Source organism: Crassostrea angulata, chromosome 10 (assembly GCF_025612915.1).
Source record: "Crassostrea angulata isolate pt1a10 chromosome 10, ASM2561291v2, whole genome shotgun sequence".
Classification (NCBI taxonomy): Eukaryota; Metazoa; Mollusca; class Bivalvia; order Ostreida; family Ostreidae; genus Magallana; species Magallana angulata.
In genome coordinates, this window is record NC_069120.1 from 55,425,166 (window position 1) to 55,452,002 (window position 26,837).

Genomic DNA, 26,837 nt, shown 5'->3' on the forward strand with positions numbered 1-26,837 from the left:
TTTACATTTGATTTGGTGAATAAGTGCACACCGATTGCTACTATTTGACACACATGCTGACAGGAAGTGGAACAAATGTCCGATAATGTCATGGCCGAGGCTAAAGACAGTCTGAGATCATTGGGTCATTTCATTAGAATCTGATGGTGACCATGTACCGGGTATTTATTTGTAAAATAGGAAGGGCTTTCAATATATATATATATATATATATATATATATATATATATATATATATATATATATATGTGTGTGTGTGTGTGAATGATTACACATACACACGCTAGTAACACATTATCTTACAAAGATTATGTACCTTTCTTCATAAACTTTTCTGTAAATTGAATAGTTTTTTATTTTCTTTGATTGCATATATTATATAAATAGTGCCTGTTTGGGAGGGTAACAGTTGAAATTGACACCCCGAGAAAACCATTGTCAACCGACGCGAAGCGGAGGTTGACAATGGTTTTCGAAGGGTGTCAATTTCAACTGTTATCCTCCCAAACAGGCACTATTTATTTTGTTATACTGAATGTCTTAATTTTAAAGAAAACTTAACTGCTTTTACATAGGAATAACGTGAATTCTACGGCGAACCGTACGCGCATAATTTTCGCGCATGTAACAATTTTCAATGTTACCCGTTGCTAAGTGCGTTGCTAATGCTGAGGGTGATAGAAAAAATTATGAACTGCGTCTAAACCAATCAGATTTCAGTATTTAACATGAAAGTATAACAATATATTATTGTTAACTAAAATAGCTGCCATCATTTAACATGTTATCGAATTCACTTTTTACTGTTCCCATAACACATGGGCCATCTAGGAGAATCCTTATAAGTCTTAGTTAATGTATTAGTACACGAGTGCAAGAGGGGCGTAACTCTAGCAAAAACATAGGATAAAGACGAGTAAAGATTTCTCTGTTTAATGATAAAATAGATCTGAACAAGTAACAAGCAAATGACCAGGCAATGCCCAGTTGTCCCCATACAGTTCACTTGTAACACAACAAGCACTAACGTGTCATTTAACAAACAAACATTTCTAACCAAGCACACTGCTAACAAAATGACGCACTACTGATTAACATTTACTATGGCAACTCAGTTTCATTGAAACTTACATCTTCTGTTGAACACACTTTTTCTTTCTTACAATCCACAAACTTTTAAAACCATGATAAATATGAGTAAAAGAACATCTGATATACAAATAGCACACATATAAAGTCAGACACAACACATTCTAACACATAATATCTACTAACATAATAATTATGCTTTCTAAATGACCCAAACACACCTTGAATGTTAATTAGGACATCTGAAGTTAATAAAGACAAAACAACCCTATAGACAGTAGAATTCTTCCCTAGCTAAAATATGGAAGTGTCTAAAAACCAAGAGGGATAAAAATATTTAAATATTAATAGATTCTTTAAAAAGGTATTTATATTGGCTTTAAGATATACTACAATTATCAACAAACAAAGCAAAAAAATGTTATAGTCACATATATTTCAATTGAGTCATTTTGTATATCAAGTTTTTAGTTGATTCATATTGAGGTTAACCTCAAAAGCATTAGCCTTTCTGTGGCTGATAGATTTGGAAATGGATATTTAATAATTACTAAAATATTTACATTTGTAAATGTTTCCCTATATGACCCTATAGAATAGTAATACGTTCAATTCTTTGTGAGCTTTTTCATGACGTCCCAATGATCATTGCACACATTCATCGTTAGTTGCTTGGATTATTTCAAACATAAAATCTTGGTAATTTTAAAAATTCCAAACAATTTGCCTTTTCCAAATGTAAATATAATTAATGAACAGCAATGTTAAGAGTTCAACGGGATATGAATTTGGTTGATACATGATCAAATCTTCCGAGAAGCCCGTCGGTCTTCACAGGATTTAATCACATGACCAACCAAGTTCTTATCCCGCTGAACTTTTTAACTTTGTTTCTTAAACAAATGCCTATAGGTACATGTAAATTTTTATATATAGCAGACCCTACCATAAAAAACGCACATCTAACCCTATAAATAAATTACTTATTTTTGAGTTTGTGTGAATTCCTGAGATGGATATGTATAACATCTGTCACTGCTGCCCACTGTGTGTGGCATCTTTTATCCCCCATCATATTTCTGTAAATCTTAACATAGCACTGTCCCTGTCCATGGTCATCATTACACAGCATTGTCCCTGACCCTTAGTCCCCATAGTGAGGTCATTCTGATCCCAGTGGTCGGTCGTGCCACGCTGGAGAATGGATAGCGGTTCAATTCCACATTCCTCATCTCGTGTTTCAGCTGTTCCATTGTTCCATCACGAAACATTCCAAAGACCTCGACCTCAGCAAGACTAGGGTGACAGGACAACTCCCTGTTTGTGAACAAATATGATAGATTTATACATGTATTAGCCACAGGGGCCAAGCCCATTTTAACATCAATATACTTTATTTATGGTTATATTGAAATAAATGTTAAAACGGGCTTGGCCCCTGTGGTATTAGTAGGGCTGGGACGATACTGTACTGAGCCGATTCGGTACATATCACGATACATGAGATGCGATACGATACATATCACGATACATTGCAATTAAATGAAAACATGAATAAAAGTTTAAAATTTATTCAAATTGCCGATGTATTACCGCATTTCCAAAGTTATTTTGTTATATTCATAATGAGCGTTGCACAATTTACAAATTACTTTAGTCTCGTGTACACTAGTTTTTCATAAACAAGTACTCCAAAAGTTTTCCACACTCCATATTTAGCTTCCTAACAGTTTTGACAACTTTACGAGGTTTTCCGCCATCTTTGTACTTTCATATTAGGCGCGCGGACTAAAAATAGCCGATATATGAAGCTCGGATATTTTTGAAAAATAAAAAAAGTTCGGTAAGGTATCGTTGTATTAATGGTAAATGTATCGATCCAAATATCGTCAAAATAAATACCGCGATGCACCGGTGCATCGGTGGATCGTCCCATCCCTAGGTATTAGCTAATAATGAATTAAGCTTGAAACTGCAAAAACAGATTTTTCATGGGAAAAATTGTATGTGGTTCATGACCTCAATCATTTTTGTGATGATCTGGCTTCATTGCATACATAAAAATAATCAAATTTAAAAATATATATTGGAAATTCCCATTTGTTGATCTATAACAATTTTTGTCTAAAAAGGAACTTATTCTCAAAGAGAAATATTTCAACAGCTACTATATTTTGTCCTCCAATAATTTCGATATATATAGGTGTGTTACCTGATGCTGGTGACGGGCAGTCTGTAACACCTGCTGAGGGCCAGGTACTGGAGCTTGTCAAGGTGAGACATGATATGGGAGATGGACTGTTCAGTAATGACCGTGGAGTCAGAGAGATCAAGCTCCATAAGACCGGGGCAGGCACGCACCAGCTGTAACACCTCTGTAACACAACAGAACCGTGATATAACAAGAACTGTGTCAATGTAGCACCTCTGTAACACAACAGAACCATGATATTACGAGAACAGTGTCAATGTATCACCTCTATAACTCAACAGAACCATGATATTACGAGAACAGTGTCAATGTATCACCTCTATAACTCAACAGAACCGTGATATTACGAGAACAGTGTCAATGTATCACCTCTATAACTCAACAGAACCATGATAATACGAGAACAGTGTCAATGTATCACCTCTATAACTCAACAGAACCGTGATATTACGAGAACAGTGTCAATGTATCACCTCTATAACTCAACAGAACCGTGATATTACGAGAACAGTGTCAATGTATCACCTCTATAACTCAACAGAACCATGATATTACGAGAACAGTGTCAATGTATCACCTCTGTAACACAACAGACCAATAATATGACGAGAATTGTGTCAGATGTAGCACCTCTATTACACAATAGACCCTAACCCTGATATAGCAAGAACTGTGTTAGATATATTAGCACTCTGCAACACAACAGAACCATGATAACAAGAACTGTGTCAAATGTAGCACCTCTGTTACACAACATGCATATTATAAACCAAGTCAGGATAACCTAGAGCCTCTTTATCACATCAAACCAAACAAGTATTTCATATTTTCTGAAATGTATTAGATTCCAAAAAAAAAAAGTATACTAGGAATATTAAGCACCAAGCTTTAGCACCTCTGTTACACCACATTCCCATAACATAACTCGTTAAGATGAAGTGCAAACATTAATCTAAATTATGATCTCATTGAAATATAACGGTTTTGCATAATAATATGCATCAGCAATTTAAATAAAATCTAGCGCTTCTGTAGCCCACACCAATTGCAATGCTTTATCACCGCCAAGTCAGGAATAAACCTGGTGAAAAGCTGTTCCGTATCATTAAGTATCTGGAAAAGTTAACTCTTGAAACGAATACCTTCCACCTTACAATATGTACAATCTGTTGCTCAACTCAAACCAAGATAGAAGTGAAATAAAAAAGTGTTTAACCACAAATTGTCTCAGCAATTTACAAGTTCTGTAATCTCGTTAGCCTGTTCCTGATACTGTTTAGGTTTGCTGTGTATAGGTAAGTTTACCTTCATCAGTGATGTTTACTGATTTAGGTTGGCTGTATATAGGTGGGTTTACCTTCATCAGTGATGTTCACTGATTTAGGTTTGCTGTGTATAGGTAGGTTTACCTTCATCAGTGATGTTCACTGATTTAGGTTTGCTGTGTATAGGTAAGTTTACCTTCATCAGTGATGTTTACTGATTTAGGTTGGCTGTATATAGGTGGGTTTACCTTCATCAGTGATGTTCACTGATTTAGGTTTGCTGTGTATAGGTAGGTTTACCTTCTTCAGTGATGTTTACTGATTTAGGTTGGCTGTATATAGGTGGGTTTACCTTCTTCAGTGATGTTCACTGATTTAGGTTTGCTGTGTATAGGTAGGTTTACCTTCATCAGTGATGTTCACTGATTTAGGTTGTCTGTATATAGGTAGGTTTACCTTCATCAGTGATGTTCACTGATTTAGGTTGGCTGTGTATAGGTAAGTTTACCTTCATCAGTGATGTTCACTGATTTAGGTTGGCTGTGTATAGGTAAGTTTACCTTCATCAGTGATGTTCACTGATTTAGGTTGGCTGTATATAGGTAAGTTTACCTTCATCAGTGATGTTCACTGATTTAGGTTGGCTGTGTATAGGTAGGTTTACCTTCATCAGTGATGTTCACTGATTTAGGTTGGCTGTGTATAGGTAGGTTTACCTTCATCAGCGACGTTCACTGATTTAGGTTGGCTGTGTATAGGTGGGTTTACCTTCATCAGCGACGTTCACTGATTTAGGTTGGCTGTGTATAGGTGGGTTTACCTTCATCAGTGACGTTCACTGATTTAGGTTGGCTGTGTATAGGTAAGTTTACCTTCATCAGTGACGTTCACTGATTTAGGTTGGCTGTGTATAGGTAAGTTTACCTTCATCAGTGATGTTCACTGATTTAGGTTGGCTGTGTATAGGTGGGTTTACCTTCATCAGTGATGTTCACTGATTTAGGTTGGCTGTGTATAGGTGGGTTTACCTTCATCAGTGATGTTCACTGATTTAGGTTGGCTGTGTATAGGTGGGTTTAACTTCATCAGCGACGTTCACTGATTTAGGTTGGCTGTGTATAGGTGGGTTTACCTTCATCAGTGATGTTCACTGATTTAGGTTGGCTGTGTATAGGTGGGTTTACCTTCATCAGTGATGTTCACTGATTTAGGTTGGCTGTGTATAGGTAAGTTTACCTTCATCAGTGATGTTCACTGATTTAGGTTGGCTGTGTATAGGTGGGTTTACCTTCATCAGTGATGTTCACTGATTTAGGTTGGCTGTGTATAGGTAAGTTTACCTTCATCAGTGATGTTCACTGATTTAGGTTGGCTGTGTATAGGTAAGTTTACCTTCATCAGTGATGTTCACTGATTTAGGTTGGCTGTGTATAGGTAAGTTTACCTTCATCAGTGATGTTCACTGATTTAGGTTGGCTGTATATAGGTAAGTTTACCTTCATCAGTGATGTTCACTGATTTAGGTTGGCTGTGTATAGGTAAGTTTACCTTCATCAGTGATGTTCACTGATTTAGGTTGGCTGTATATAGGTGGGTTTACCTTCATCAGTGATGTTCACTGATTTAGGTTGGCTGTATATAGGTGGGTTTACCTTCATCAGTGATGTTCACTGATTTAGGTTGGCTGTATATAGGTAAGTTTACCTTCATCAGTGATGTTCACTGATTTAGGTTGGCTGTGTATAGGTGGGTTTACCTTCATCAGTGATGTTCACTGATTTAGGTTGGTTATGTATAGGTGGGTTTACCTTCATCAGTGATGTTCACTGATTTAGGTTGGCTGTGTATAGGTGGGTTTACCTTCATCAGTGATGTTCACTGATTTAGGTTGGCTATGTATAGGTAGGTTTACCTTCATCAGTGATGTTCTCCCGGCATCCACTGAGGTTGAGTTTACGGACAGAAGAAGGGAGACAAACTGACAAGTAGGCCACACTCTGTCTCCTTAAACCGGTCCAGGCTAAGTTCAGAGAGGTCAACCTAAACAGAACCAATCAAAAAGTTCTCTCATAAATGTGACAACATTATAACAAAAAAGTCAATCAGCAGAAAATATATGCTCATTTGCTTTTAATAGCTATAAATATAAAATAAAACCTTTTCTACTCAATATTTTCAAAGATACCAGACGAAAGGATTAAATGGTTTTGACATGCATAAAATTTACATTGTAGATAGTCAAAAAAACAAGGTTCGATCAACAGATATTCAAGAGTCTCTCTTATACCATGCAAACGTTCTTATCACTACTATTGTTAGGCAACAAATTTGAAAGTTAAAAAACAAATCAAGTCTTATCTTGGGAATTGAACAGAGGAACTATTCATAAGGTGACGACCTAGCGAGACCTGATCTATTATTGACAATTCTGTACTCAATGCTCATGTTGAATTTTTGCGGAACTCACCGTCGACATCCTCCTAAGATGGCTGCCAATCCAGCGGTACTAAGTCCCTCACACATGCTCAGGTTCAACACCTGCAGGTTCGGGTTCTGGCCAAACAAACTGTAACCAAATATGAAAGAAGTTATATTATATATAGACATATAAAGGATAATTCATACCCTTTCCATATTACACCCTGTAACAGCCCGAGACACCAATATCAGCCAGAGGACCACAGGCCCTAGGGCTGATACTGGTCGAATGTGATAAAGACAAAGGTATGAATTATCAAAATATTTATTACATGCTTGGTAATAACATACTGATCACATCAAATAATCTGTCCCAAAATACACATACCTATGAAAGAATTCCATTTACCATAAAATCAATGAAAGGGAAAATATGATATCTTCATTGAAATATTATCATTTTTCCCTCAGAAAAATTCACAGGAAGATTTCTCATGGAGATTTAATCATGAAAAATGTTGACATCTTTTCTCTATTCGGAAGTCACTCGGAGTACCTAACACATATTTCAACTTTATCATTTGGGCACTTCCATGTCTACTGCAATGCAAAATCTGCGCAGCCTTTTTATTTTCAGGCATGCAGTGACACCTGAAAGGCTACAGAGGGTGCTTCAAAGAGGAAATCTTGGGATATTTTCATACTTTTGAATGAACATTGTTTGAACCCTAAGGTATTAATAAATATCGAATTATTTAAGAAAATGTGCTGCATAAATATCTAGGGACAGACAATAGTAAAAAACCATAGAATGACATGAACTCCATTGATAGTCATTCTTGTTTCAACTACATTCACTTGATCTTTTACTTCATACATGCCCAAGACCAACTTTGTTGTTGATATCGACAACAAAATGTCGATATGATGTTGACATCGATATTGAATTTTGAAAAATGCTAAACCAATAATGATGTTAATATCGACAATATCGTACACAACTTGTAGATATCAACATCGATATCAACTTACACTGATGAAGTTTCAAAATCAATTTTATTGTCGATATCGACGATATCGTACACAAAATGACGATATCCTTATCAATAGCGATCCTTCAATTGCATTTAAACAAATATTATTAAAAATGACAATATCAACCTCAATATTGACTCTAATGATTTCTTTTGATATCATCAGTAATAAACTTTAATCAATAACAATGAGAAGAACGGCTAAATTATGGTATTTATGGATTGTAAAATGATATTATTGTGATCGTCTAGGTTGTCAAATCTAAAGACAAGCATGGTACAGTTTTCCAAGTACTTGATTACATTCTGCACAAAAGCAAATTGATATTGATACAGCTTTTGTTGTGTACATATGTCAATCGAAATCGTTACGATATCGTTTATATCGACCTAAAATATGGTGAGTTGTAGTTGAATATATCCCTCTATCTATTTTTAGAATCGGTAGGACAACAAAGTAGTGCCTTTAAGCAAAATAGTCCCTAACTAGAGGTACTATGAGCAAGCTCACAATTGATACCCCCCGCTAAGAAAAATCATAACTCATGTATTTTTTCTATTATAGAAAATATTGGATGAATCTATTTCATCGTCCATTTTCTATAAATAACAACTGCTCTATTTTTGAAAACTGTTAATGTCTTTAAATTCCATTTTAGTTCAAGTTAACTGTTAATGCAAGTATGTTAACAAACATGACTCGAATCAAACAAAATTCCACATGTCAAGCAGCCACTTAATATAAACATTTTGAATTATTGGTATACTGAGCCCGATTTTTTTTTAACAATGACCTTGAACTTCCTCAATTGACCTTTGGTCAAGGTCATGACATACTCTCAGGTTATAAGCATTCTAGATGTGAATTAAGAACTTCCAATATTTGTCCATTAGAAAGATATGGACTGGACACAAGTTTTATACTTTTCTGCAAGTGACCTTGACCTTGCCCAAATGACCTTGGGTCAAGGTCATGACAAACCCTTAGCTTATAAGAAATCTTTGTGTGAACTGAGAACTTCCAATGTTTCTCCATAAGAAAGATATGGACCGGACAAGAATTCTGCACTTTTTTTCTGCCATTGACCTTGACCTTGTCCAAATGACCTTAGGTCAAGGTCATGACACACCCTTAGGTCATAAGCAATCTTTGTGTGAAGTAAGAACTTCCAATGTTTCTCCATTAAAAAGATATGGACCGGACACGAATTTGGCAATTTTTTTTGTCAGTAACCTTGACCTTGCCCGAATGACCTTGGTTCAAGGTCATGACACACCCTTAGGTCATAAGCAATATTTGTGTGAAGTAAGAACTTCTAATGTTTCTCCATAAGAAAGATATGGACCGGACACAAATTTTGCACTTTTTCTGCCAGTGACCTTGACCTTGCCCAAATGACCTTGGTTCAAGGTCATGACACACCCTTACGTCATAAGCAATCTTTGTGTGAAGTAAGAACTTCTAATGTTTCTCCATAAGAAAGATATGGACCGGACCAGAATCGAACAGACAGACGGACAGACGGACGGACGGACGGACAGACGGACGGACGGACAAGGTGATTCCTATATACCCCCCCCAAACTTCGTTTGCGGGGGGTATAAATACACCCTTTCCAAAACTGAGAAATTCCCTACTTTGACTTTCATTTTCAGAGTTTTTCAATACAGACGCATTTTGCCGGAAAACGAATCTGACTTCAAACCACGAAATTTTAACAGGAAAGAGACAATTTGATGAGCTTTCATTCAAGAGGTCCCTCGTTGCTGAACGAAAATTAGGGCCGGAGCTATCAACCATAACATTAATATTACCGCGTATGGAAAATGCATTAGTGGACTATATCCAGTTGTGTTTATATGCAAATCGATATCCATATGACATCGTCAATATCGACATAAAATATGGACAAATAAAGTTGTAAACAAAGGAAAATAGATTTTGATACAGTATCAGCGATATCGACGTTAAATATGGAAAAATTGAATTCTGTTTATATGCAAATTGATACCAATACGATATCGTCGATATCGACGTTAAACATCAAATGCTGTAGTTGTGTACATATGCGACTCGATATCGGTAGGATACCGTCGATATCGACAATATTGACATGAATATGGACAAATTCAGTTGAGGACAAAGAAAATAAATATTGTTACGATATAGACGTTAAATATGGACGTTAAATTGGGACAGCTGTAGTCATGTATATATGCATATAAATTCTATTAAATTGAATTCAGTGAATCGATATCGATACAATATGGTCAATATCATTGATATCGATACTACATCATGTCTTGGACATAACTCTTTACTTAACTATATTTTAATGTCTAGAATGGTTAATATGTGCAATTGTAATCCTTCATCAAAATTTTTAAGTCTAATATCAAGTTACAAGTAAGATACAGAGTTCGAAATTCTTTGTTTTGTAAACAAGGCTAGAGTTTTGTTATTGTTTACATATGTGTTGTATTGTTATAAGTTTCAATCAAATATTGCTATCTTTTTTTATAATATTTAAAATAATAATTAAAATTTATGAACACTTTGAGTAAGTTTTTGTTAACCACAAACCATTTGTCAGAGAAATGGTAAAGGACTATATATGATAAGGGCCTAAAATGGCCCCCTAAAATGAACATCATTATTTTACTATCAGTCTTTGTTTTCTTAGTACAGATATGTATGTGATGTGTTTACATAATATTCATTTTGGTTCAAGTGCCCACAATTTAGAACAATGACATTGTAAAGACAACCTTTTCCCGCCATTTTTGCATTTTTAGCGTAAAACAGCTTGTTTTCAAGCAGTTTTTCCTTCCGAAAACATAGAGCGCATTCTTGAACAAATAAAATATTTTAATCAGAGATGTATCTAGCCAAGACTAATAAGTGACAAAAAAATTTTCCTTGTTCAAGCATGCGCTCTTTATTTCCCATTCGTAAATAGATAAGAAAAATGTCAATTATTGGGTGATTTTGATTGAATTATAGAAATGGCGTCACTTCTGACGTCAGATACTGCCAGTGAGTGCAAATAGATCAAATAAATAGATGAAAAATATATGTTATATCAACTCTTCTAAAAAATTAGTTAACATTTCATTGTACCCGAAACACTTAAAAAATGGCGAATTAAGGGGGCCAAATTTAACTCTTATCATATATAGTTCTTTGTATACTTTACACTTTGTATACAACTGGAATTTCACTTCAACATTATAAATGTAAACAAGCCCTTTGTTTACATAGCAAAGAATTTCAAGCTCTGTAACTCGCTTATAACTCAACGAGTGACACTCAAATTTTGGTTGCATATCAAAAATGCCTTACTGAAGCATTGTAAATATAAAGGTAGTACGAAACACCCCTGAAATTATTAATTTGAAATATTTTCTCAAATACACAAAATAATTACTAAAGGACGTTGTTTACTCATGTAGAGTTTGCATGAGTTCTCAGATTCGGATAGTTATAAAGCTCAATGTCATAAATATAAATATGTATAAATAGCAGCACAAAAATTTGAAATATCTTGAAAAATAACTTAATGGCATAGGAAATATAACAATGTGCATCAGAAAATGAGCATGCTCTTGCAATATGAAGAGTTTACAACTAAAATAAAATAATAGTGTTAAAAGTTTTGGCAAGTGAAAAAAGAAAGCTAGGCAGGACAAAAATAATTGTCCTTAGTCTTAGATCTAGAATGAAGTCAGGAAATTATAAGCATTCATTATATTTCAAATAATTTAATTCTTGTTGTAATGTGGCATTTGACTGGATAGAAAAATTTAGTTGAATTTGTATAACCTGGTTTGCACGTCACAAGACACGTCACAATGCACCAAAGTCAAAAGCGTACTAATCCGCTTGACGTTATTTTTGAATTTTGAACAGATTAATATCATTTTAAAAAGTAGAACAGACTCAATTTGTACAGCAAATTATAGAAAATTAAATTATAAGGAATGAACTCAATATTTACCCAGGTTATACTCGTATTGCCTGGGTTGGAGCAATTTACAATTTTAAGTTTTTTATAATCCGCTTTGCGGTTTATAAAGCATAAATTGCCAACACCCAGCTTATACTAGTATAACTTGGGTAGACAATTAGTTCATTTCTTTAATACTCCTATAATATAATATTCTTTTTTTAGACTTATATAACTCAGGAAATGGAAATTATCACATAATATCAATCAAAGGCCTGAAGGGCCATAATGGCTTACGGGTTTGATATGACTATATTTACATGGATCGAGTATGATTCCTTCTATTTCTTACGGAAACTTTAGTTTATTTATAGCTCTATAGAAAGTAACTAGCTACATGTAATTCATAGATCTATAGAAACTAACAGGACCCATATCAACATGCCCCATTTGTTGATTGGTCGAACCTTAGTGACCGAAACAGACAGGATTGAAATCTAGACGCCTCTTTTATCAATTGGTTGAAACCACCATTGCTTTTAGGAAAAGCATAGACTGCATAAAATAATAAATTTAATGATGATGCCAGACTCAAACTCCAATATGAGACAATTTGTTTCTTTCTTTTATCCAACGACTGAAGTACATTAACTGTAAATTCATTCAACTATATAGGACACAAACACACTTAAAAAGGCAGAACTATGCAATTACAGCAAACTTGTTTTGACACCAAATTTAAACATAGGTAATCATAGATTACTAAGCTCACCGAGACGGAGCATCACCATTATGAGACATCACCTTCATAAGACCACCTTTATCATTTTATATGAAAATCATACTTTATGATCTTGGATATTCATGGATTCTGTTTTGACAAAATATCGTATATCATCTGATAAAATTTTTTTTATGATAATCATATGTTCATATGTTAATCAATACAATGATATAAAATTAAATATTGTATCATGTCATATTTATAATATATATCATATAAAACAATAAAATACCATAATAGACAATAATGAGATATGATATTGTAATGTATGATATGACATTGTATTGTGTTATACCTTATTGTATTTGATCACATAATACAATATCATAAAATATAATACAATATAGTATTATATTACAATATCATATTACATAATACATCATAACATTGAAACATATTATATTGTATAATATAGTATGATATTGTATTGAATGACACTGAAACATATTTGATACATTATATGATATTATATCATATAATACAATATAATTTGATTCCAACATTGTATCTTATCAAATGATACAATATTATGTGATAAAGCAAAATATTATAAAATACATTATTATATTATACATATTGTATCATATGACACAATAATATATATTACAATATCATATAATACAATTTCATGTGATAATATAATATATCATATAAACCAATATCATATCATACAATATCATATGATACAATATTATATAATATTACAATATCATATAATACAATTTCATGTGATATAATTCTATATTACTGAAACCAATATCATATTATACAATATTGTATGATACAATGTTATAGAATATACAATATTGTATCATAGGATACAATATAATATTTTGCAATATCTTATGTAATTGTATCATGTGATAAAATAATAAATTAAAAATACAATATAATATTATACAATATTGTATCATAATATACAATACTATACATAACAGTATCATGATACAATATCATATCATAAAATATCAAAAAAATTGATACAATATCATATCGTATTGTATAACTTTTTATAATATAACATATGATATCATATTGTATCATATCAAACAATATTGTTTCATATCATACAATACTATATCATAGGAATCATGTTATATCATTTATCAACAAACACATCTATCTATCGAGATGGTTTGAGTGAGGTAGGAGATTTCTTTAGCATCCTTGATAATGGAGATCAGGCTCTGCATATAAAGCAACCTCTGCATTTAATTTATAATAAAGTTAAATCAACTATGCAAGCTATCATCTGTTCCTGTCATGTGACCTGTTCCAAAAAACTAAACCTCATCCAGCATCCGAAACCTATGGCTCAGATTCAGCATTCAAGCCCATCAGGTGCATTGGTATCATAACACGCATCATCCATGCAAGTTTGGTGAAGTTTGGACCAGTAATAACTAAGATATCATCATCAGAGGGCACTAGCAATTAAAACCTTAACTTCCTCCAGCATCCGCAACCTATGGCTCAGATTCAGCATCCATGCCTGTCAGGTGCATCTGTATCATAAGACACACCATCCATTCAAGTTTGGTGAAGTTAGGACCTGTAATAACTAAGATTTATTTTTTAGCATCCTTGATAATGGAGATCAAGCTCTGCATCTGAAGCTACCTCTGCGATTCATTCATATTACAGTTAAATCAACTATGCAAGTTTGATATAGTACTATCATCTATTAAACATGTGACCTGTTCCTAAAAACTTAACTTTATCCAGCATCCGAAACCAGACTCAGCATTCAAGCCTGTCAGGTGCATCAGTATCATAAGACACACCATCCATGGAAGTCTGGTGAAGTAAGGACAAGTAATAACTAAGATATCATCATCAGAGGGCACTTGTTTCAAAAACTTTATTTAACCAGCTCTTAAAACCTTAACCTCCTCCAGCATCCGAAACCTATTGCTCAGATTCAGCATTCAAGCTTGTCAGGTGCATCAGTATCATAAGACGCACCATCCATACAAGTTTGGTGAAGTAAGGACCAGTAGTAACTAAGATATAATCATCAGAGGGCACCTGCAACAAAAACTTTAACCAGCTCTAAAAACCTTAACCTCTTCCAGCATCTGAAACCTATTGCTCAGATTCAGCATTCAAGCTTGTCAGGTGCATCAGTATCATAAGACGCATCATCCATACAAGTTTGGTGAAGTTAGGACCAGTAGTAACTTAGATATTGCTATCAATGGGCACCCACAACAAAAACTTTAACCTGCTCCAAAAACCTTAACCTCCTCCAGCATCCGAAACCTATAGCTCAGATTCAGCACTCAAGCCTGTCTGGTGCATCAGTATCATAAGGCACACCATCCATGCAAGTTTGGTGATGTACGGACCAGCAGTAACTAAGATATTGCTATCAAAGGGCACCTGCAACAAAAACTTTAACCTGGTCCAACAACCTTAACCTCCTCCAGCATCTGAAATTTAGGACCCAGATTCAGCATCCAAGTCTTTCAAGTCCATAAGTAGGTCCAGATGCATCACCCATGCAAGTTTGGTGAAGATAGGACAAGTAATAGCTTAGATACAGGACCTGCAACAAAAACTTTAACCAGGTCCGGACGCCGACGCCGACGCCACCGCCGACGCCGAGGGTATAGCATAAGCTCTCCTTGACTTCGTCTCGGTGAGCTAATAAAAATCAATTACTTGACTATAACTTTGCAGTCGTTCTCTCTTCACATGACATGTGTACACAGTCATTTTCAGAGGAATACTATACGATGTCTCTATGTTATAGTAATGTGACATCGCTTCCGTATGACTTGCAATCAAGCTTAACTGTATATTGTTTTCTTATTTGAGTACATTTGGTCTCAAGTTTCCAATATTTTTACGACAAATAAACAGTTCAATCATAGCACAACCAAGGTAACTCCATCGAGGGAACATTGTGCTATTTTTAGATCTTGGAAAATCCCCAACATTCGATAATGGCGGAGGTGTCGAGGAAGGCACATTATATTAAAACAAGTAGTAATTGCCCCTCTATTTATGCATTTATTTCCGTTTTATAATCCCAGTTTCAATATATCTCAATCATAAATTCAGTTCTTTAACCGTTAAACACTTTCCCCCTTGCTGAGATCGATGTCGATCGAAGTTAGCGACGCTCTCTGCGGGTGAAAAGTTTTTATGAAGATTGAACGAAATAACGACAACTTTACATTTACTTATCACTGTTAGGATCTGAAATAATTGGGAAAAGATTTTTTGCTTATAATACATGTAAGTATGCATAGCGGAAAGCATGACGGCACTGTGTGATGCATGGCGGGGGCCTATACCTCCATGCAAAAACACTGCAGTTAATATTCATTCGCGTTAGATTTCGAGTTTATTTAAATAAAGTCAATTCATATTGGTTACAATAACATAAGTGATAATAACATTTGGAAAATATAATCTTGCTTAAAGATATTTATTATGAACAACAAACAGTTAATTTGCAACATTCGAATAGAACTATTTTTTGTCGCGCATGTTCAGATAACTGAACTCTTTGCCGTAAAGATTATCCGGCAACTAGATGGCCGTAAGCCATAAAAATAGCATCAAAATTTCCACTTAGAAGTAGACCTTCAAAATGGAGACACTTCCCTCACAAATGTAAGTCTATAATAAAAAGTGATATTGTTGTTTTAAAGGTTGATACCAATTAGTGAAAAGTTATGTGTCCTGTATTTTAGATATATCTTTCTATAAATGTAGATGTTAACCTTCCAAATGATGACTGTCCTTCCTCCAAAGAATTATTAAATGCAGACACTGTACACATAGGCGTTGGAACTGTGGGGGGGGGGGGGTATTTAAACTGTTAACATTACCATTATCCTTCTTTTCTGGGGGGGGGGGGGGGGGGGGGAGTTGTTGCAAGATTTCTGATAAGTCTAGCCCCCCCTCCACCAACTTTCAATTTGCTTTCAACACCACCGATACAAATTAGTTAAAAACCTGTTTTTTTTTAATTGTCATGATTTTAGGTCAGTCTGCTCCCCCTCTCTTAGACACACTCTTTCAAAATACAATGTTTGCGCTAGACTGTTGAAATGCATTCATTCGAAACGCCATGCATTCATGAAACTTACCAGGCACCAACGGTCATCGATTCAGGCAGCAATGACAACCATTTGAATTTCTCAACAAAATAGATTCATTGTATTAAATAGATATTATAGGGTTAAGAGGAATGACAGTGTTGAAATTAGAGCCCAGTGATATATATCATATAGATTTCATCAAAATTAGACTTTGATTAGACTGCTTAAACACACTTTTTGTAGTTTTTTTTGGTTCTTTTAACTGTAAGTACCTTTTAATTACTTTTACCATTTATCACCTTCATCTAACTGAATTGTACTTTACAGAGGGTTCCGCTTAATCGGATAGTCAATTTGTCAGAGAAAAATTATCAGATAATTAGATTAACCAATTTAGTATTTTTATGGTCTTTAATTTTGGTATAGAATAAAATACAACTTGTTTCAATACATAGTTTATCAATGTCATCCAAGAAATCTTGACAGTTGGCCTTAACGGTCACCTGAGTAGCATATAACCCATACACAAACTTGTCGAGGAGTCTCATATATGCATTTCATTAATTAGGTTTCATTCTGGAGTACAAAAATTATAAATCTGTAATGAATTTCACAATTTTAGTAGAGGGCCTCATGGACATTATAATCATGCATTTAATTTTTAACAAATATTTATGGTAGTAGAGAAGAAGATTTTTTAAGATTAAATACGGCCCCAACCTAGAGCCAGAACCCCTAACCCAGGGGCCATGAATTTCACAATTTTGGTAAAGGGCTTAATGGACATTATACTGTGGTTTCATTAATATTCAAGGGTATCAATTTTCGTGGATAAAGTGAAAATCACAGTTTCAAGGATACGTTAATTTGTGGCCAATAACCCTATCAATACAAAATGTTAATTATAGAAATTGCACTTCAATGAACATTTAATTTCGTGGATCAACTTGATAACGAAATCCACGAAAATTGGTATTCAACGAATATTGATGAAACCACAGTAATCATGCATTTAGTTTTTAACAAATATATATGGTAGTAGAGAAGAAGATTTTCTAAGATTTAATACATTTTAAATATATGGCCATATTGGCCCCAACCTAGAGCCAGAACCCCTAACCCAGGGGCCATGAATTTCACAAATTTGGTAGGGGCTTCATGGACATCATAACTATGCAACCAGTTTTTTCCTCACATGTGTGGGAGTAGAGAAGAAGATTTTTGAAAATTTGGCTTTTTTGCATATTTGGCCCCACATGTGGCACCCGAGGGTAGTAGAGCCATGAATTTCATAATTTAGATTCCTCTTACCATAGAGATGCCTCACACAAAAAATGGTAACAATCAGCCTTGTAGTTTTTAAGAAGAAGTTAAAAATGTAAAATTGTTAACGCACAATGATGGACAAAAACTGATAGCAATAGGTCACCTGAGTTTACTCAGGTGACCTAAAAACCTTTTTATTTCAACTTTATTGTAGCTTAATTTATAAAAATGTATTTTTAGAAACTGTTGATTTTTTTTAAATATGTATACATTTAATTCTTACAGAAATGAGGAACTCCAGCACATGTCAGAGTCAGTGTTTGTGGGACTGTGTAAGAAAGTGGGAACCTCACAACATGTAGCCATCAGGAGGGAGACAAGGGACATCATGGAGATGGTGGAGAGACAAGTGACACCTAATGATGGGATCATGAGGATGGTGAGTGGAAGTATGAGAGAAGGGTTCAGACTGGAGGGATCAGATATAGACATGATGTTCTGGCCAAACAACCACCGAGTGATCATGGACATGTCTCAGTCTGAGTATTACAACACATCCAATGCAACCTTGATTCTCTCTGACAGTTCTGAGAGTCCACCAGGATTCACTTTACTTCAGTTATTGACACCAACAAAATACAGAGAAGTCCAGTCAGCATGTATTAGAATGAATGACAGAGTCTATATATCTAGTTCTATACACAGAGAGTTAACTTGTTCAGCAGCAATGTCTAATTCTACTGTACACGGACCCTGTGGTAGTGGTAACATAGCAGGGATAGTAGAATATGACAATGCCTGGTGTTTCGTTTGCGACTTTTGGCCTATGTCTGCCTTGTCATGGATAGACAGATGTCACTCATGGCCTGATCCTGAAGTTGTCAATGACATTGTCAGAAATGGATGTCACTTTGTAGCAATAGGACACCCATTAGGACCCCATAAAATTGAAGAATGGAGAATCTCATTTTCTCGGGCAGAACAAAAATGCGCGTATGCAATGAACTACAGTCAGTTTTTGACATATGGATTGTTAAAACTTTTTTTAAAAGAAGTTATAAATCATCATTTAGAAGAAAGCAATAAACTGTTGTGTTCCTATCATATGAAGACAACAATTCTCTGGGCAATTCAACAAAACACACTGTCCCACTGGTGTCCACAAAATCTCCTGGCCGGTTTCTGGGTCTGCTTTAAACTCCTCCTGAAATGGGTGTATAAGGGGATCTGTCCTAACTTTTTCATCCCACAAAACAACCTGTTTCTGACAAAGGTCCATGGCTCAGCACAAAACAGATTGTTCCTACAGTTACATGAATTGTACAAGAAAGGTCTGGCCTGTCTGTTACAGAGTTCCTCTATCAGGACCTACATCATTGATGTCCTGTACAATCCTAGAGCTTTTGTTTGTACAGATGAGAGTATCATGAGATGTGAATTTGATCTTGATAGAGAGCTTTATTTTCATCTCTCTTTTGAATTAGACTTACATGGAGGCATGCTTTACCTTACCAAAGCCTTACACACAATACAACAGTTGGTAGATTCACCACTGACACAGTATCAAGCTGTCACATTACAGATATATGCAGTCAAAGTCATTCAGAATATTGTTTTCACATTACAAAACATGTTTCATAACTCAGGTACCAACAAACAGATGTATATTGCAGACAAAATATCCTGTCATATGCTGAAATTAGCAGCCAAGTTTGGGTGTGTATCTGACATGTTGTACATTTCCATGTATTATTACAAGACACTCAGATACAGGGAAGCTTTATCTGTTATAGAGATGACAAAGGTCAATTTAGCACAGCCATATCTGATGTATAGGAGACTTGTAGACATAGAGAGGTATACTGAGGCTGTAGGGGGACAGTCCTTGTCTACAAAGATGAGACAGGCTGTAGCATGGGATATCTTACTTTACAACAGAACCTGTTATATCAATGAACTAATACCAGAACAACAGTCTGCTCTACAGAACAGAAAGCCTGTATTAGATATCCCAGTGTTTGTAATGTTACACTTCCTGGAGTTCTTGTGTTACAGACAAATTGATACTACATTATCACAAGCAGCTCTAGATGAGCTACAGGTCCTAGTCCACCATGATCAGGGACTGTATATACATGATTTACACAGCGACATCTCCTGGGAGATCCTGGGGATCTGCCAACAGATCACAGGGAACCTCCAGGCTGCTCTATACTCATTCCAACAGTCACTCATACAGTATCCATGGAACAGAATACAAACTGCTACACAGAGGAGAATTCAGGATATGGTTCAGTTAATGCCACAATGGTAAATAAACAGTCTCACATTGAAAGTCATATATAAAAAGGTTAGGGTTAACCATAAACCTAACCCATATAAAAAAATCTTGTTATACAAGAGGTTCATAGGCCGTGTCCCTTTCTTGAGCAACAGTTTTTAAAAATAGTTCTTGCATTTTATCTACTAAAAAAAACAACAGCTTTGAACTCAGAAAGGGTTAGTATAAGTTTTGGAAATGAGGCAGTCAAAAAAAATTAAAAGGAATAGCAAAATAATATGTGTGTTTTGTGTATGAATATTGATATAAACTCAAGAAGGTGTGAAATTGTGTTATTCGGGAAAAAGTGAATCCTGGAGAAAACTGAAAAACAGTGATAGTATTAATTTGAAAACAGATTGATTTGTTTTGTATGTTTAGCACCTAATTGTTTAGGAAAAAATATGCTTTGTTTTAATGTTTTATTCCTGAATTGTCTGAAATATGTTTGATTTCAGTATATCATCATTAAAGTATTATTCTATAACCACAACTTGATGTATTTAATTCCACACGTGATGATTTACTCCTCAAGAAAAATAAATTATCGTTCTGCTAAAAAATTGACTAAATTTATCGATAATTGTGCAACTTTAATTACATGTACAATCTAATTACCTGGTATACAAAATACCAATAATTCATGTTTTCCAAGTTTTGTCCATTACAAAAACCCACAGGAACACTGTGTGACCTGATTATTTTGAGTTTCAATGGCGGCGTTTTCAAAGCATGGTTGAACATCTACCATTGTAGACGAGGACGTGGCTGCTCCTGATGTATCAAGCCGAGGGGTATTTCGTGCAGTGTTTGCAAATAGAACCAATGAAGAAGTTTTGCATGAGGATTTTGAAAGAAAGCTGCTGATTGCGTATTTCTGTGTATTGTTTATTATGCGGTAATTGTTCTGCGATTGAATGTTTTTGTGACCCATTGCATACACCTGTAATGTGTCTGGGACATTAGAGTCAGTCATCTTTTGTACCAGCGTTTTCCCGACACTTGTGTTTGTAATCCTTTTATTATTCGGTAAGCCAGCATTTTTTGACATTTTTTCATTATGTCATTTAATTTGTTAACACCTATTGGGCTACTAATAAACCATCTATCCTGAATTCTCGGCCGTTTTTCATTTGTAACGAATGAAATATAAATGAGTCATTATGCTTTGAATAACCATCTTGCCGATTAACTCTATGCAACACATAAGTTGATACTGGGTATTTTTCAGGGTTATCGGGGGTTGCATTAGTGCAAGGGGGACACACCCAGCTGCCGGTGACATCCACATCAGTTCTTGTTTTCATGGCCCTTTCATTATACTCTAAATAATCAAACTGGAATTGTTTGTCTTTTTTTTTTAGAACAACGTCACCCCATTTCATTTTGTGGTGTTCGGTCCCCACTTGCATGCCAAAATAGAGCGTGTTATTAAACCACAAGGTGTTTATCAAAGAGGTGGGGGTGGCTTTACCCAATTGTTCAGTGCAATAATGTTTTTCGATTTCTTCAGGTGTTAAACAGTCAAATTTTTTGGGTTTGTTTTCTCTTCCCTGTGCTTTTAAATCCTTTTGTTTTGTCTTTAGGGCCTCTCTGCACTGCCCAAAATTTGAAGCTAGTAATTAATGAATATTGGTGGTGGTAACGTTTAAAGTGTCTTTTAAAGTTTCCCAACATACCCCTCAGAGACGAGGGCTTACATGTATATACTCTTCACCCGATTTCATGCGAATACTAACAAAAAAAGTTTGCCAAGAGGGGGTCAAGTTCAGTAGGGATTATGTTGCAAGTTTCTCTGGTCTCCCATTTCATTTCAAAATACTCACACAAAATGTTTAATGGCCAAGTGTTTTCTTAATCGTATTTGAGTTTTCATTTGCCTCAATGAAAGTTGACGTTTCCGCGGGTTTAAATCTAACACTGAATTATTGTTTACGATTGAAGACGATATTTGTTTACATTTTTAAAGTAGTACTGGGGCGGCGCAATAATACACAGTGTAAGACAGAAAAATCTCACACTGCTGTCTCACACTGGACAAACCAATCTCGAACAGATGATAATGCGAGAAATTGTCATCTATAACATAAATATTGCTACTATTTGACTGGAATTGATGACTCACGTGGCAACATTGTCTATAACATAAACATTGCTACTATTTGACTGGTATTGATGACTCAAGTGGCGACATTGTGGTCTATAACATAAATATTGCTACTACTAGTATTTGACTGGTGTTGATGACTCACGTGGCGACATTGTCGTCTATAACATAAATATTGCTACTATTTGACTGGTGTTGATGACTCACGTGGCGACATTGTCTATAACATAAATATTGCTACTATTTGACTGGTATTGATGACTCACGTGGCGACATTGTCGTCTATAACATAAATATTGCTACTATTTGACTGGTGTTGATGACTCACGTGGCGACATTGTCGTCTATAACATAAATATTGCTACTATTTGACTGGTGTTGATGACTCACGTGGCAACATTGTCTATAACATAAATATTGCTACTATTTGACTGGTATTGATGACTCACGTGGCGACATTGTCATCTATAACATAAATATTGCTACTATTTGACTGGTATTGATGACTCACGTGGCGACATTGTCGTCTATAGTACAGAGCTCCAGACTCAGTTTCTTCAGACTCTGACAGGAAGTAAATAAATGTCCCATTATCCTTGTGCTGGCTGAGGACAGACTAAGATCAAGGTACTGCAAGTACTGGAAGCTGAAATCGGTTAAGTATATCAACTTCACATTAGGTAATAGGACAGGTACAGTAACATTCACTTAAATAGGTGTTTGACAGGTATGGTGTAAGTTATGAAAAAGTGACGGAAACACACGGGACAGATAATTGAAGCTAATCATGAACATACACAAATAAACCCCCTCCTCTCTCGATAAAAGGATGGCAATATAACGAGATGTTACATAATTTTTTGTAACATTTTCATAACTTTAAGAGTCTAAAGGCTATTATAGTTTATATATTATCATAATAGTAATAAATGTATGTGTTTACAAAACAGTAAAGATCAGTCTGATGAAGCTAGCAATACAACTTTTATTCACATATGAGAAATTTTTTCTACCTTCACAAAAGCCTTGTTGTTCTTAATATTAGGAGAGGATAAATATACATGTATTATAGCCTGTGCGATCCTTATTGAGTGAATTCATTTAATATAGTACTATAAATAGTTTTATTAAGAGCCTCTTCACAAAATTTTCTTCACACATACCAGTCTTCAAACATCTCTAGTATTTTATTTTTTAGATAATTTGCATCTTGATCATGAGATTTAGTCACCTTAAACCAGTTTATCTAGAGTAAATTGCAAAATAAAGTTGTCATGAAGAAAAGTTGGTTAACAGTAAACTGATATAAAACACCAGTGATAATTTTACTGTAACAAGACGACAAAGTCTGAAGGTGATGGCATGACCCCTGGCCTTTCACATCTTGTTATAGTGGTCCAGAGGCATGTTCATTGTTCAGCAGAGCAGGTGCTTGCGATCAATCGCCATAATTTGTGTTATAAGTAAAGGGAATTTTTGGGAAGCGCTCAAGAACACTCGCTCTGCTGAACTTGCCTCTGGACTGTTATAACTGTGAAAATTGGCAGCACTTTACCAAATTTTTATCTTTATTGTTTTGTTCTAAACTGTATTCCTACCGGTACTTTGTTATTAGCAGAAACACTAAGGCAAATTTAATAGCTCTTGTATATTCACATAATATGTTCTAAATTTGATTGGTAATTGGGGAAATTAATATATTCATTTTGAAAAAAGGTACCCTTTTTGAATTAAAATAGGGGCCCTTCAGTGGCCCTCGTTTTGAACAATCCAGAGTCCTGTGGATAGTGGATGGACCAGAAATGGTCTCTCTTAACAAACTTACCCTGTTTTGTCCCCCTTCCAGTATCCATCAAACCCATCCTCCGTGACCTGCAAATGTTTAACAATAATCAAGTAAACTCATGATCCCATTCTTTGACAACTGAATTTGGCGTCTCTTTCTGGAGGAATTTTTACTTGTCACTGCAACTTGCAATTTACTCTTTTTTATTAATTGCTACTTGACATCAGGAATGACCAACCTCTGTCTTTGTGAGGCGCAGGACTTGAACGCCGCGATGAAGGAGCAGCCCTAAACAGGAGGAGGTAACTCTTCTGTTGGCCAGATCTATCCTCTTCCAAAGAGACCGGTCGCCTCTGTAATAGACAAGAACAATTAATTTGCCGAAACATAATAAGAGTCTGTTCATTTACTTTTCTATCCAACTTTTATATATGTAAAAGACAAAAAAAAAGATACTGTGCCAGGACAAACAGTTTTTATATTTTCTTTTCCTATAAAAACAGAATAAAATTTCCAACAGAATGTGATGTAAAACAAAATGAACAAAATGAAGACCAGATAGATAGGTAACATTTTTTTTCCATATAGTTAAAAGTCAAAAAAGGCAAACAAATCTTATAACAAATTTTTAGTTGTTATCAATTCTTTAATAAAAGACCCTATATCAGTTAAAACTTTGAATTGTGTCCATTATCTCACTAGTACTGTGAGAAACATAGGTGTTCCTGAGCTGAGTATAAAAACTAAATGTTCTCTGAGTATCAATAAACTCAATAATAGCCTTACACTACACAGTTCCAGCGGCGACAGACTCGAGCACACTTAGCGAGCGTGAACTTGGGTAACCAGTGAAAGATGCGCAGGATCATCTCGTCAGACAGGCTGCTGAAGAAATCTGTAACAGGTGAACCAGTGTTAACGCTATCATCATCTCAGTGTGTACTGAATTCTTCAAATGATAACAATGTTAACTTTTAATATAAAACTGTCATTCAGATAGCAAATTCTAATCATAATTTCAGGAATTTTTCTACAGACAATTTAGGTTCAAATTTTGTCCCTTTATCTTTGCAAATATTTCACATTTCTTTCTTTCTCAAAAACGGATTCTCCCCCCCCCCCCAAAAAATAACACCACCAACCGAACCCCTCCCCCCCCCCCCCCCCCCCCAATGAATAGTTTATGATTTTAAAGAGTGAAAGAAAAGAACACAAAAAATTAATAGTTATACGAGAAATGGTATCTGAACAATTCAATTCACTGGATAGTTTAAATATCAATATATACAATAATGCTAGTTTTTCCCAATTAATCAAAACTTTGATAACTTTTCCAAATTCAAAACCATAGGCCCATCTTTAAATTCGAGAAAAAACACATAATTCTCTACTACTTTAAAACGTTTCCTTATTTACATTGTAAGCATGCACACACAATGCCATTTTTAATGTGCTGCAGTCAGTGTTTTTACCTGTGTCATTGTGAGGTATTTCTGGGTAACTAGCTGTATCGTGCTGACTGACATCTCGTTTAGACGGGCGTTTGATGGTTTGTAACACCGACTCTACTAGTATATTGTCTCTCTGACTGTTCTGTAAAACTCTGGGCGCCTTTGATAAAAATACGATAATCAAAATCAAGATATCATCTAAGACTATAAAACTGTATGAATCATTGATATTTTGATTGACAAAATTTTGTTTTTCAGATGGTAGAATAAATAAACAATTAAATGGCTTTTTTTCAATTTCAGTTTTGTTTTGAAATCTTAGGTTGAAATAGTAGGAGCAAACAGGGAAACTTGTTTATGATGAGTATAAGACCTTTAACAAAAGGGATTCGTTGGCTTCACTGCAGACACAAGGCGTGATTTCCAGGTTCTCTTCCTCTGAACTCCCGCTTTCTGATAACAGATCACATCCCAGCTCCTGGACCGGCACTTCATACTGCTTCTTTGGACGAACCCTGGTATTGAATCTCCTGGAATAATATAAGAGTGAAAGTCAATAAAGAATCTATCAATTGGTCTATCTTGTCCATTTTGTTCATTATGGAGATATTTGTTCAAGATGTCAAATTTACTATCTCCCTTTCTTATAAGCATATATACCTCATGTTATGCCCTTAAAATGCAATTTTCAGTATTTTGTTTATTGACCACGCACACCTATATAACTTCATTTCTGATCTTGCTTACTTGTCTTATTAATTTGTTATAAAACGCCACCCCTTATTACACGAGATTTGGTTTGATTCAATGCTGAAGTCTAACTTTACACTGTAAAGTTAGACTTCGGCATTAAATCAAACCAAATCTCTGTAAATTACAGTCCATATTTATCGTCTTAAATTAACTACACCATTTTTAACATACTTCCGATTCAGCGGAATGTTTTCTTTTGATGATGTGATGTGCCTTGAAGATCTTTTGGTCCCTGAGTTCACCATATTCTCTGTTTAATTTTAGCGCCAACTTAGTAAAAGGGCGCACAGTAACTCGTTCCTGTATTGACTGAAATAGAGTCGGGATCGTGGTTCCAGAAAAAGCATGTT

The 26,837-nt window shown here is 35.0% G+C and overlaps 1 protein-coding gene and 1 pseudogene across 1 annotated transcript; one reads left to right on the plus strand and one right to left on the minus strand.

Moving 5' to 3' along the window:
* Positions 1 to 917: 917 nt before the first annotated feature.
* LOC128165279 (S-phase kinase-associated protein 2-like) lies at positions 918 to 26,801 on the minus strand. The gene is made up of 11 exons (XM_052829658.1): positions 26,659 to 26,801; positions 26,108 to 26,264; positions 25,756 to 25,894; positions 25,070 to 25,178; positions 24,522 to 24,636; positions 24,323 to 24,369; positions 23,009 to 23,143; positions 7,034 to 7,132; positions 6,479 to 6,606; positions 3,302 to 3,464; positions 918 to 2,406 (listed from the first exon to the last, which is right to left on the minus strand). Exons 1-11 carry the CDS (start codon positions 26,730 to 26,732, stop codon positions 2,211 to 2,213), a joined length of 1,362 nt encoding a protein of 453 aa, XP_052685618.1. The 5' UTR covers positions 26,733 to 26,801; the 3' UTR covers positions 918 to 2,210.
* Positions 13,730 to 22,636, plus strand: LOC128165278 (uncharacterized; annotated as a pseudogene).
* Positions 26,802 to 26,837: the final 36 nt, after the last annotated feature.

Excerpts from the sequence above, each read along its gene's own strand:
- LOC128165279 (XM_052829658.1), bottom strand. The coding sequence starts at position 26,732 with ATGGTGAACTCAGGGACCAAAAGATCTTCAAGGCACATCACATCATCA. Across the intron at positions 25,895-26,107 it reads ACGAATCCCTTTTGTTAAAG|GCGCCCAGAGTTTTACAGAA; the intron begins GTCTTATACTCA and ends TTTTTATCAAAG. Across the intron at positions 6,607-7,033 it reads ATCTTAGGAGGATGTCGACG|GTTGACCTCTCTGAACTTAG; the intron begins GTGAGTTCCGCA and ends GGTTCTGTTTAG.